General features: G+C 35.2%; 1 protein-coding gene across 3 annotated transcripts in view; it reads right to left on the bottom strand.

Annotated features, from left to right (window-relative positions):
• The window catches only part of LOC114335574 (monocarboxylate transporter 10), a 208,131-nt gene that overhangs the window by 52,632 nt on the left and 141,699 nt on the right, over window positions 1-13,800 (bottom strand). For all 3 annotated transcript variants that reach the window (XR_007698513.1, XM_050652808.1, XM_050652809.1), the window contains exon 3: window positions 7,412-7,706. Coding sequence is in view for 2 of the 3 variants with exons in the window: in XM_050652808.1 (XP_050508765.1) it covers window positions 7,412-7,706 (295 nt within the window). In the remaining variant the exon portion in view is untranslated. The remainder of the gene's footprint in view (window positions 1-7,411; window positions 7,707-13,800) is intronic.

Genomic DNA, 13,800 nt, shown 5'->3' with positions numbered 1-13,800 from the left:
AAAGGATAAAATTAAAAATGAGTATATTAGGAGAAGTCTAGGTACGACACCGATTGATGCCAAAATGAGAGACCATAGGTTGGGATGGTTTGGTCATGTTCAACGTCGAGACGTTAATCACACAATACGAAGAGTTGCTGAAGTGCAGATTCCTGGAAGGAGTAGGAGAGGAAGACCAAACAAGATCTGGGGGGAGACGATTAGGCAGGACGTTGGTCCTGCAACTAGGGACGTCGACCCCGCATAAGGATAAGGCAAACAGAATGATGATGTGCAAACAAAGTAAGACATGCAAAATTAGTCCAATTTCTAAAGAAAAAAAAAACAGACAAAAGGGACTTACGAATAATAACAAACCTTTACTGGAATCAAAGAGCACAAATTGTAATAGATATCGAACCCAGTCCAGAAATTAAAATCAGGAGAGGAGTTAGGCATGGATGTATTATGTCTCTATTACTCTTTAATGTATATAGTAAAGCCATTTTTGAAGAAGCATTACTATCTCAAAGTGAAGGAATAATAATTAACGGAAGATCTATTAACAACATAAGATATATAGGTACAGATGACACCCTAATTATGACAAGCTCTGCTGAACAACTCCAACTACTACTAAACAAAACATACAGTTTCTGTTAAGAATATGGACTAAAAATAAATATAAAAAAGACCAAATACATGATAATAACTAAGAAAACAGACATACAAACAAGCATACATTTGGGAAATGTACCGATAGAAGTGGTTGATAAATACAAATACCCAGGAACCTGGATTTCAGAGAAAAATGATCAAACAAAAGAAATCAGAACTAGAATAGAAATAGCAAGAAATGCGTTTGTAAAATTGAAAACAGTTCTCTGCAGCAAAGACCTTGGATTGGAACTGACAGTAAGAGATTTGAGATGCTATGAGTTCTCGATACTGCAATATGGACATGAAAGCTGGACATTGAAGCAAAAACACATAAATAAGCTACAGCCATTTGAAATGTGGTGTTACAGAAAGATGCTTAGAATAGCATGGATAGAGAAGAAAACCAACCGGAAGTATTGCGAGAAATGGGCAAAGAATGCGAATTAATAAACACAATAAAAATAAGAAAGTTACAATATCTGGGACACGTAATGAGGGGACAGCGATATGAAATGCTAAGACTGATAATACAGGGAAGATAAGAGGCGGAAGGAGTATTGGAAGAAGGAGAGTGTCATGGTTGAAGAATTTAAGGGACTGGTTTAAATGCAGTTCTATATAACTTTTCAGAGAGAGCAACGGTACATAGAGTAAAGATAGTGATGATGATATCTAACCTCCGATTGGGAGAAGGCACTTAAAGAAGAAATGCAAACAAAGCCGTGGAAGCTATTTATTGTCTGATGTGCTATTCCATACATAACCCTATCTTATGTAGGAGGTAGGCTTGTACCTTGAACCGGATTTTTTCTAAGCTCAATTATTTTTAAGTTTTTAAACAAGGAAAAATTTTTGGACTAACTTATAGTTAACACACCATAGTATTATACTCTATTAAAAGGTCATTTTAATAAAACAAAACCAAACACATTTTTTAGAATTTTATTTATTAGAGCTAATTTGGTCCAAGGTACAAACCAGTACTGTACTCTGAACCCAGTGCCGGATTTAGGGTATTTGCGGCCCTAGGCCAAATTACCCCGAGCGGCCCCCGATAACTTCACGATTATGTAATTAAAGCCTAATACAGTAAAACCTGTCAATAACGGTCACTAAAAATGACAGAAATATTGTCCGATATAAAAAGGTGGCCGCTAATATCAGGTTTTGTAGTCCACAAATTTTGGTTTGGGGTACTTTGAAATTGGCCGGCTAGTACAGGTGGCCGGTTTTGACAGGTGGCCGTTAACATAGGTTTTACTGTAGTAATAATAGCAATAATAGTAATAATTAAAACTTTTATTTTAATTTTACTTTTTAAATTTCGTAATACAAAATATAACATAAATGAATAGAAATGTCTCTAATGTTATATTTGAATACGGACATAAATAGGCAGGGCCCCCGCAAGGCTGAGCGGCGCCCGCGTGCTGGATATATTTTGGCGCCCTTTAAATCTACCTATATCCATTTATGAGATAAATCTATTTTTTATTTTTTACTCGTAATAAAACAACAGACATTGCAAGAACTCAAATTTTATTTTTCTTGTAACTAATTTTACTCATAATGGCAAAAAAACAAATAAAACGTTAATATGTATATCAGTTAAGGGCATAGGCGTAAAATTTCGGGCCAATGTGTTTAAATGCATTCATTCTTTCGAATCCTAAGAAAACTAATAAGTATTTTTGAAAAATTTAATGGCAGAATGAAAGATTACAGTATTACCGAGGGCCGAAAGTCCCTTAGAATGACTAAAAAGTTCTTTTGAATGAGATATTTGAAATTAAAAATTACACTAAATTTTTTCTTTTTTTTTCACTCCTGTAATTTATTAAAATAAACATTATAGAAGTTTCAGGAACTTTCGGCACTCGGTAATAATGCAATCTTTCATTCTGCGTTTAAATTTTTCAAAAATTCTTACATATTAGTTTTCTCAGGATTCGAAAATAAAATAATGCATTTAAAACACATTGGCGCGAAATTTTGCGCCAACGTCCTTTAATCTAGAAATCGGTATCTTAAATCTAAATTGAATTAAGTGGGTGTTTTTCAAAATTTGACGGCAGCAAAATTCTTTTATAATATCTTTAAAGTCGATATTATTGACGAGCTCTTGCTCGATTGTTAATATTACCAAACCAGATAATCTTTTTTGTACCATACATAGTACAGCTCAAACAATTTTTAATTAACTTTAATTTTGAAGATGATATCTCACCAGAAGCAACAGACACCGGTAAAGCGAGGATGATTCTTCATGAAACAGTGATATTTGGTAAAGATGAAGTTAAATTATTTCAAATATATATTGAAGAATATCAAGTGGATCTGATGAGTTAGGTAATTAAAGTACCTAATTATAAAGTTTTTATCTCGCTAAATAATTCAGTTGCATAAATCTTTACTTTTGCCTCCGTCTTTACTGGATCAGTTATCTTTTGTTAACTTGTCACTTAATGTAAAACTATCACTGAAAAAACCAAAATCATTATCATAATAAGACATCGTATCAAATCTACTATTTAATGAATTTGACCAATTATTCTAAAAAAAATAATAATATTTTAAACGCGGTTTTTGGATCTTCAAATGTCTCTTTTCTATGTTCACAATCGAAAAATTTTGGTTTATATTTTCGTCTCACGATATTTAACGAAGGAAAACCTTGTTCATCGGCTGCCAATTTTCCCGCTTGGGCAATTATTCCTTCAACAACATTTTCATCTCCGTGAATTCCAATTTTTTTAGCCATTGGCATTGTACAGTTGATTTCACATTCAGCTTATAGTGTAATGTGTAGTGTGTGTGTTGAGTAAATGTCTTGTCATATAGTAAAGTCTCTTTCATTGTGTTTACAAAGAGACGTTAATTGTATCCGAACGTCTGCACTCCCTTTACCGATCCCAGAAGGATAGAAATTATTTCTATTAACTGATTTTTAATAAAGAAAATCTCGATACTCAGCTGGGATTCACAACTCACATCCCTTGGATCCAAAGGTCGGCTCGCTTACCATTGAGCCACACAGGGCCGGCGATAACGGGCCTGCAAGTGATGCACTGCAGGCGGGCGCCCCTTTTCGTGGGCATCAAAATGAGCTTTTTGCTGCTGGTGTTACACAAAATACATACTAATTTTAAAACGCTAAGGGGGAGGCTGTAATTTTTAAAATGATCAACTAGATTCTTTAAATACTTTTGACATACTTTAATGTCAATAATTATTGTTACACGTTGTATCATTTTGCTTATAATATTAATCCGGAATAAACATGATACCAAATAATCATTATTAAAATAAATCTAAATGATTGGATATTTAATAGTAAAGAACTTGCTTTATATCTACTTGCTCCCTGAATTTAAATATAAACGTACATATTATTTTTATATGTATTACTATCTATGCCTTTTTATAACATCTATTATTTATCAAATTGAGTGTTTCTATTAAATTATTAAAAAATCTTTTTAACCTAAAATCCAACCTATCCACCGTCAAACTTTATTTTTCAAAATTTGAATTCCTCGTCTCAAAAAAACCCCGATGACAAATTTTTATGAAGTTATTTTAATTTCAAAAATCCACGAAAGTTTAAAAGCTGTACAGAATATTACAACCCAACAAGTTTTGACCTCTAAACAATTTTTTACGATTTACGAATAAGTACTGCCAAACATTTATTCCGATATTATGCTGTTTTAAGTTTAAAAAAAATACAATAATAATAGTAAATTATTAACACCAAATATAAAATACGATTTTAACTATTTTTTCACTAATTTTCACTAACACAATTTTTTTTTTATTTTTCAAATTTCTCCAGATGTTCGTTAAAAATGTAAAATTAAAATTTTATAAAAAATGAATATCTCGTTAAAATAAATATTTCTTATTTGCCAAACCTTCGGTTTGGCGCCCTTTTGGGGCTGCGCCCGCGTGCGCCGCACGCGTTGCACGCGTGGTTACGGGGGCCCTGTAAATAGGTTGAAATTTATTCACTAATTAAATAATCTTGGTTTGCAAAATTTGGCTAAAACCCCAAAACAGCTCTAACGACAATTTCTATATTTATAGAAATTTCGAAAAAGAAAATTTATAGAAAAAATGCTGAAGATCTCTTGGACAGATCACGTGGTCAACAACGAGGTGCTGGGAAGAATGGAGACTGAAAGAAAACTCCTAAATATTGTAAAAAATAGAAAAACGAGATATCTAGACATAATTCACAGAGGAGAAAGATACAACTTTTTACGACTCATAATGGAAGGGAAAGTGGAAGGAAGAAGAGGTCCAGGAAGCAGAAAATGCTCCTAGCTGAAAAACGTGAGAGACTGGACAGGTATGGACACACATTCGATACTAAGAATTTCTCAAGATAGAGAGCAATTTGCTGTAGTTATAGCCAACCTTCAGTAATGGAGAAGGCACCTTAAGAAGAAGATATAAAATATATAATTCAAAATGTTAGCAAACAGCAGTTATTTGTAAAATTATTAATATTGCTAAAATTACTATATTATAAATTAGTATTGTAGTTAATTGTTAAAATTAAATACCATTTGTTTCATTCGGAGGGAAAAGTACAGATGACAACAAAAGACTAAAAAAGCCAAGTTGAAAAGACATTATAAGTAAAAGAACAAGAAAAATAATATGAACTGTACTAGTAATAGGCTACGGTACTGAAAAATAAAAATATTAATGCCTGGTTGCACCAACAAATCTTAAGATCCAGCTTAACCCAGCTCAGCTTATAAATAGGGCCGATTTAAGTGTCACATACGTTGCACCATAATTTTGAATTTTTATCGATGCAATCCCACGTTCGACATGCTTCCCACATCGGGACATACATAAGGACACTTGGATATCACCTGACGGAAACACAATAAATCAAATAGACCATATACTGACTGAAAAAAGAATGGCGACGAGTATATCAGATGTAAAAAGCAGACGTGGCGCAAGCTGTGACTCAGAGCATCTACTAGTGCAGACACGGTTTAGATGCAAAATCAGTCGACAGGTAAAGGAACAATATCCAAAACAAGAAAAACTAAACTTAGATAACCTAAAAGTCCCTGAGGTACAAGAAAGATTTGAGAGAACAGTTGATGAAAAATTACTAGAAGAAAACAGAGCAGACTCCACAATAGAAAATCAATGGAACACCATAAGCAGTATCATACTAAACACAGCGAAAGAAGTCATAGGAACAAAGACACAACGGAGAGAAGAAACATGGTTCGATGAAGAATGCAAACAAGCTATACAGGAAAGAAATGAAGCACATAAGAATTACATACTCAGACGTACTAGAGAGAGAAAAACAGAATTTGAGAACAAAAGACGAAGAGCAGATAAACTGTGCAGGCAGAAAAAGAGAAAGTACGAAAACCAACGGATACTAAACATAGAGAGGGAGTTTAAGGAAAACGAAACACGTAGTGCATACCAACTTATTAAACATTTAAGACAGGGATACAAACCGAAGACTAGCCTCTGCAAAAATAAGAAGGGTGAAATCATTAGCGATATGGACGAAATTAAGATAACCTGGATGACATATTTTAAGGAAGTATTAAACAAAGGGGCACAACCACCATTACAACAACAGAGGCAGCAGCAGGCACGGCAGGAGGTACAACAACAAGAGCTGGGGGAAGATGCGAGAAGAAAATGAATTAACTAGACCCCCAACGCTAGAGGAGGTCCAAACGGCAATCCACATACAAAAAAGCCATAAAGCACCGGAAATAGATAAAATACCGGCAGAACTACTCAAGCAAGGAGGAAGGAATTTGACACAACATATGTATCAACTAATACGAGAGATATGGATAGAAGAAAAAATCCCCCAACAATGCTCACAACAATGCAACAACTCACGCTACGCCACTGACTGGACCGTTAAGTAGGGACTTACAGCAGTTACTTGTGCAACATAAAACTGTGTCTTCTTTTTTCTCATTAATTTTGTACGGTCCAACGTACAATACGTGATAGCGGTCCAAGGAAGACTCGGCCGAAAAGAAAACAAATGTGAATTTAACCTAATAAAACGGTTTTTTATTATATTTCTCACTATGTTTTTTAACTGCCTATTAGTATGGGCATACACACCTTGTGATTTATTTTACGATATCTGTTAATACAAAAATTAGAAAGGAAAATTACGTATCCTATAAATAGTTACTTTTCACGAAATAAAACACGATATTTTTACGATAGCCGCAAACGATTTCTAATCACGTTCAACAACAACTATCCACAGAAAGACGACGATTGTAGAAGAAATTTAGATAAGAAACATTGAGAGTTCGCGCGCAAAATAAACAAAAATGGGGTGGCCCATGGTACAAGCTGGCCCAAGGTATAGTCCGTCCGCTATAACTTTTTCCATGCGGTACGATTCATTTTCAATCAAATTAAGTCAAAACAGAAAGTGAAACGTACGCCGATGTGTGTAGTATATAGTATACAGTATACAAAATGTATTTACACATCGACGTTCGTTTGAATTTATGTTTTGACGTAATTTGATTGAAAATGAATCGTACCGCATGGGAAAAGTTACAGCGGACGGACTATTATAGTATAATACATACAAGCCTCTCCCCTACTTTATGATTCAACAAGAAAACTACAATCTAAAGAAAGAAAAAAACAGTGTTTCCTATTCAATTCAAAGCTTGTATAAAAATTGTGACAACCTTTATTTAGATACATTTCAAGTTTTATTTAAACTACATAATATTACCTGATGCTATTCCAATACACATTATGGGCAGCTTAGTATCAGAGCCATCTTCAAATTTCTCCTTCACAAGTTTCGGCATATAGACGTAAGGTACGAAATAGCCGAATAATGAAAATGCGATCGTCGACACCCAGACGACATATTTGAAATTTTTCAGTAACGCAAGGTTAAAAATACTGCGAAATGATATTTGCTTCTTTTTGGTTGAACTAGTTGTAGTTACTGGCTTAAATAGGAAGGCGAACAGCATAATGAAACTCGATTTTATGGCTAAAAACCTCAGGGTCCATTCTATCTGAAACAAAAACGTGCTTTTAAGGAAAATACTTTTAATTGTTTAGTAACTAGACTATTATCAAATATACGGGGTGTCCAGAAACTCTCCTGACAAACGAAGACCAGAGATTCTTCAGATAATTTTAAGACAATTTAACCCAATTCACCTAGTCCAAAAATGGTTTATAAGGGAGCTAGAGCTCTTTGAAGATGGCGCCTTGTAATTATTTTTTTCAATATCTCCAGAACGCTTCTATTTAGAAAAACGAAAACTGATACGCATATTTATGTTTATCGATTCCATCGATTACGAATTTCTAGTACTGGTCATAGGCGTCCGTTTTGGGTAGGGCAACGGTTATTTTATCGCGTAACTTTTTTGTCTTTACTTTTAAACATTTTCGATTCTGGATTATTAAATTGTGAGGTAATCTAGTACTAAAAGGTACCCTTGCTTTAATTCGGTAGGATGCACCGTTTTCTAGAAAAATCGATTTGAAAAACCTTTTCAATAAAAAAACGGCGCATTTTCCACCGACTTAAAGCAAAAGTAACTTTTAGTACTGGAATGTTTAATAATTTAATAATCTAGTGTCAAAAATGCTTAAAATTAAAGACGAAAACCTATGCGATAAAACAACTGTTGGCCTACCCAAAATGGACGCATATGAGCGTTACCAGAAATTAGCAACTGAGGAAATCGATTTATCTCTGGAAGATAAATAAACGTACCAGTTTTCGTTTTTTACCGATTTAAAGCACAGTACTATAATACCTCACAATTTAATAATCCAGCGTCAAAAAGTTCGGTGCTCATGACGCACGAGTAACGTCACGAAGGTTGGAAAGGTACCGATGACGCATAAGTGGCGTCAGTCGTCAGTAGTACTGTGTTACTAAATGAACTATTTAAGTACGTGGAACCAGCCAAGTGGCGCTTGTTCAAGATGGGCACCGAAAGTGTTAAAAGTTAAAAGACAAAAAGTTATGTGACAAAATATCGGTTGTCCTACCCAAATGAGGGTTGATAATGGGAGAGATCCAAAAAGAAAAAGAGAATAACATCATAGTACAAATAGATGGAGAAAAAACATACTCGTTCAAAAGAGCCAAAGAAATTATTTACCTGGGAGCCAAAATAGATGAAAATGGTCATGAAGAAGGGGAGATAAAGGCAAGAATAGCTAAAGGAAATAAAAAATATGGAGCATTACGCACATTATTGAAATCCAAATACGTATCAAGAAAAACAAAAATAAGAATTTATAAGACTGTTACCAGACCTACAGTAACATACGCAAGCGAAACATGGGTGCTCAAAAAGTCAGAAACATACCTTTTAGAAAGATGGGAGAGAAAAATGCAAAGAGCAATATATGGAGGTGTGAAAATAGAAGGTCAGTGGAGAAGAAGAACCAATAAAGAATTGGAAGAACTATATCAAGAGCCAACGATTACGACGACGATCAAAGCACAGAGAATACGATACTTGGGGCACATAGAGAGAACGGGAAGTAAATGAATGCCAAAAATGGTACTCTCACGAAGACCAATATAAAAGAGGAGGAAAGGCAGGCCAAGGAAAAGATGGAAGGACAGTGTATATGAAGACTTGAAGAAAAGTAACATTGAGAGATGGAAAGAACTAGCATTGGACAGAAGGAGACGGAGAGAGGTGGTGAAGGAGTGTATAAAAAGACTAAGTGTATTTAAATAAAATTTTATAAATTTTTATAAATTATAAATTATATAAAGTTTTATAAGTTATGTAAGTTATGCTATTTATTATATTATTTATGTAATCAGAAATGCAAACATTTTAGCCCTAGGCCTACAAGGCCTGTTGCGCTTAATAAATAATTACCCAAAACGGATGCCAATGACCGGTACTAGAAATTCGCAATTGATGAAATCGTTTTGTCTCTGGAAGAAAATAGGCGTACCAGTTATCGTTTTTTTTTTAAATAGAAGCGTTCTGGAGGTATTTCAATAAAACTAATTACAAGACGCCATCTTTAAAAACAAATGCTTGAAAAGTATTGGGAATATAATCAGGACGTGCATCAGATCTTTATAGATTTCAAACAGGCTTATGATTTAATTAATCGTGTAATATTATGGAAGGAAATGATCGAGCTTGGCGTACCCAAGAAACTAACTATGGTAACACAAATGTGTGTATAGGTATGTATGTTATATGTGTCGTAACTATGTGTGTAAGTTAGAATAGGGGGGAAATATCAAATGCTTTCTGCGTAAATTCTGGACTGAGACAGGGAGATCCGTTGTCCCCATTGTTGTTTAACCTGGCCTTAGAATATGTCATGCGAAAAATTTATCCAAAAATCATACCAGGCATAACTGCTCGGGGAGCAAAAATCATACTCGCCTTTGCCGATGACGTAGATGTAGTTAAACATCGGTCTAAAAATAGATGAAGACAAAACAAAATATATGGTTGCCTCAAAACAAGAACGACGGCGATAAGGCAAAACATTACTATAAAAAATCATAACTGCGAAGTGGTTAACGAATTTACATATCTAGGAGCAACAATCACAAATGACAACAAAATAGAGCGAGAAGTTGAGACGCGAATAATGGCAGGAACCAGATATTTCTTTGCAATGCAACATCTAATGAAGGACGGATCAGTTGGCTTTCACCTTTCTCTTTGTGAAGACAGAGAAATCAACTCAACCACCCACATGCTCGTGGTATAGTCATATGATGCCTTGAGGTATATCTTTTTTAAATTTCACCCATCGCCAGGGTTTAATATATAACACGCCAATGTAAGGCTTTTAGTCGGGTTTTAAGGGTTTTAACCCATGTATTTTTGGTGGCTTAGCATGTAGAGCTTGCTTAGAACACTGATGATGCTCTCATTAGAGCGAAAACGTTCTGTTTTTTAATGTGGCCCTTTATTGGGGTTTTCAAATAAATATACCTTTTACACAGAAGATCTTTTTCGTCAATTTTTGTAATTAATGGTATACAGCCAGCTACAGGAAATTTTCCTTATGGATCTAATGAAGTCAAAACTTCCTTAACGAGGTGCAAAAATTCAGATATATAAGACCATAATACGACCAGCAGTCGCGTATGGAAGCGAAACATGGACGCTAACAAAAAGAGAAGTAAATAAATTGCTGGTGTGGGAACGTAAAATCCTTCGAATGATATATGGCCCTTGCAGAGAGAACGTGACAAACGAATGGAGGCGCAGATACTCTATTCGGAAGAGTCTCTAGTCGGATAGGAAAATCTAGTCAGATATATTAAAGGCCAATAGATTCAGATGGGCAGGGCATGTTATACGCAGTAGCGACAATCGCCTTGTAAACAATGTGTTCTGGGAAAGGTCAGATGGAAGGACGGCCTAGAAAAAGGTGGAACGTAGCAGTCAAAGAAGATCTGGAGAAAATGGGAGTGAGACAATGAGAATTAGTGGCACAGGACTGACTAACATGAAAAGCAATAGTAAACTCTAGCTCCCTTAGGAGGGATTTTCGGACTAGGTGAATTGGGTTAAATTGTCTTAAAATTATCTGAGGAATTTCTGGTCTTCGTTTGTCATAGAGTTTCTGGACACCCTGTATCTTCTTCTTCATGTGCCGTGCTCGATTATCGAACGTTGGCTATCAAATTGGCTATAGCAATTTTGTTAACGGCAGCTCGGAAAAGGGATGCAGAGGATCTGTTATACCATTCTCTCAGGTTTTTAAGCCATGACGTTCTTCTTCGACCTGGCCCTCTTCTTCCGTCTACCTTGCCTTGTATTATTAAATGGAGTATATTATATCTCTCTGGGTGTCGCATAACATGGCCAAAATATTCAAGTTTTCGATTTTTAACTGTTCTGACGACTTCTGTGACTTTTCCCATCCGGTGCAAAACAACTTCGTTACGAACTCTATCCACCCAACTTATTCGTAGGATTCTTCGGTATACCAAAATTTCAAAGGCTTCCAATTTCTTGAGAAGAGTATCTGTTAAAGTCCAACCTTCGACACCGTACAAAAGAGTAGAGAACACATAACATCTCACTAATCTAATTTTAAGATTCAAAGTAATGTTGTTTCCACATAAAAGTTTCTTTATCTTAAAGAATGCAGCTCTGGCCTTCTCTATACGTATTCTAATTTCTTTGCTCATGTCCCAGTTCTCATTTAGATTACATCCAAGGTAGGTGATACTGTTAGTTCTCTCTAATTGTTCACCATAAGCTGTTACTACTTCCGGTTGTATTGGCGTCTTACTGACAACCATCACCTTGGTCTTTGCGGTGTTTAGCTTGAGTCCATATTCATCACACGTTGTGGTAATCCTATTAATCAGATGTTGAAGTTCTTCATAATTGCTCGCAATTGACACCGTGTCATCCGCATATCTCAAATTATTAATATTGACGCCATTCATTTTGATACCACATTGAGCATTATCCACTGCTTTATTGAAAACAAACTCAGAATAGATGTTAAATATTAGTGGGGACAAAATGCAGCCCTGCCTTACTCCTCTTCGTATTTGAAGTTCTTCAGACGTGTCCCAGCCAATCCTGATGTTTGCACGTTGATGCCAGTAAAGATTTTTGATAATGCGTAGGTCTTTATCATCAATACCCACTTTCTGAAGAATAGCAATCATTTCCGTATGTTTTACCCGATCAAAGGCCTTCTCAAAGTCAATGAAACACATATAAACCGGATGTCCGACATCTCTGCATCTCTGTACCATAACCTGAATACTAAACAGTGCTTCTCTGGTCGCAAGGTTATTGCGGAATCCAAACTGTGTATCACCAAGCTGTTCTTCTATTTTTTGGTACATCCTAGAGTGCAAAATTCGTAGAAATATCTTTAAAACATGACTCATCAAGCTAATGGTTCGGTAGTCACTACATATTTTCGCGTTTGCTTTTTTAGGTATCGTCACAAAAGTCGACAGCAGCCAATCCGTTGGTATATAGCCAGTTTGATAAACTTTATTAAAAAGATGAAGGAGAGATCTTTTACCTGAATTTTCGAAGAGCTTTATTATTTCATTCGGTATTTCGTCTGGTCCCGTCGCTTTTCTGGTCTTTGCTAATCTTATTGCTTGTTCAATTTCGTCCATAGTTATGTCAGGTCCTGTAACTACTTCGTTAATTTCAAGCTCGGGCCTTTCATCATTAAACAGTTCCTCAATGTATTCTTTCCATCTGTCTATTTTATCCAAATCAGTGATAATCAGTTTTCCGTCTCTATCAACGATGTTATTTGCATGTTTTTTGTTCTGACCGGTGAGTTCTTTTATTTTTTTATACATATTAAATGAATCATGTTTTCTCTGCAACTCTTCAATTTCTAAACATTTTTTTTCAAAGTATGTTTCTTTTGCCGCTCGTATTTTAGTCCTTATCTCTTTATTAATGCGTTTATACATTTCGATGTTTTGATTCTTAAATTTGCGTCTTTTTTCCATCAAATTCAAAATCTCATCGTTCATCCACTGTTGCTTCTTTTGATTTTTCTCTTTGAAGTTTGGAGTTGAGTTGCTTATAATCGTCTTGATTTGGTTCCAATGATCCTCGATGGATTCTTGTTGTTCGCTATTCTCAAAATTGCTCTCTAAATTGTTTGAAATCCCCTGACTGTTGTTTCTAATAAAATCGGTATCCAGTTTGTTAGAGGATCGTTGTTGTTTTATCCGTTTAGTTTTAATTTTATTTCGGCTAACAATAGATTGTGATCAGATGGCACATCGGCGCCAGGATAGGTTTTTACAGACTTTACTGCATTTCTGTAACGCTCACTGATGGTTATGTAGTCAATTTGGTTTCTTACGATATTATTGGGGGTATCTGCTGGAGATTTCCACGTATATAATCTCCTTTTAGGTAATTTGAAAAAGGTATTCATTATACATAGATTATGTTCTTTGCAAAAATCTGCGAAATAGTCTCCCCTTTCATTTCTATCGCCCAGTCCATAACAGCCAATAATATTACTTTGTCTGCCTTTTCCTATCTTAGCATTAAGGTCACCCATCAGAATGGTGAGATCTCTAGTCTTGAGTTGGTCGGTAACAGTTTTTACATCGGCGTAGAACTTGTCAAGTTCTTCCAGTTC

Source organism: Diabrotica virgifera, chromosome 6 (genome assembly GCF_917563875.1).
Source record: "Diabrotica virgifera virgifera chromosome 6, PGI_DIABVI_V3a".
Classification (NCBI taxonomy): domain Eukaryota; kingdom Metazoa; phylum Arthropoda; class Insecta; order Coleoptera; family Chrysomelidae; genus Diabrotica; species Diabrotica virgifera.
Note: the sequence above shows the minus strand (reverse complement) of the source record. Positions and strands in the feature narration are given on the sequence as shown.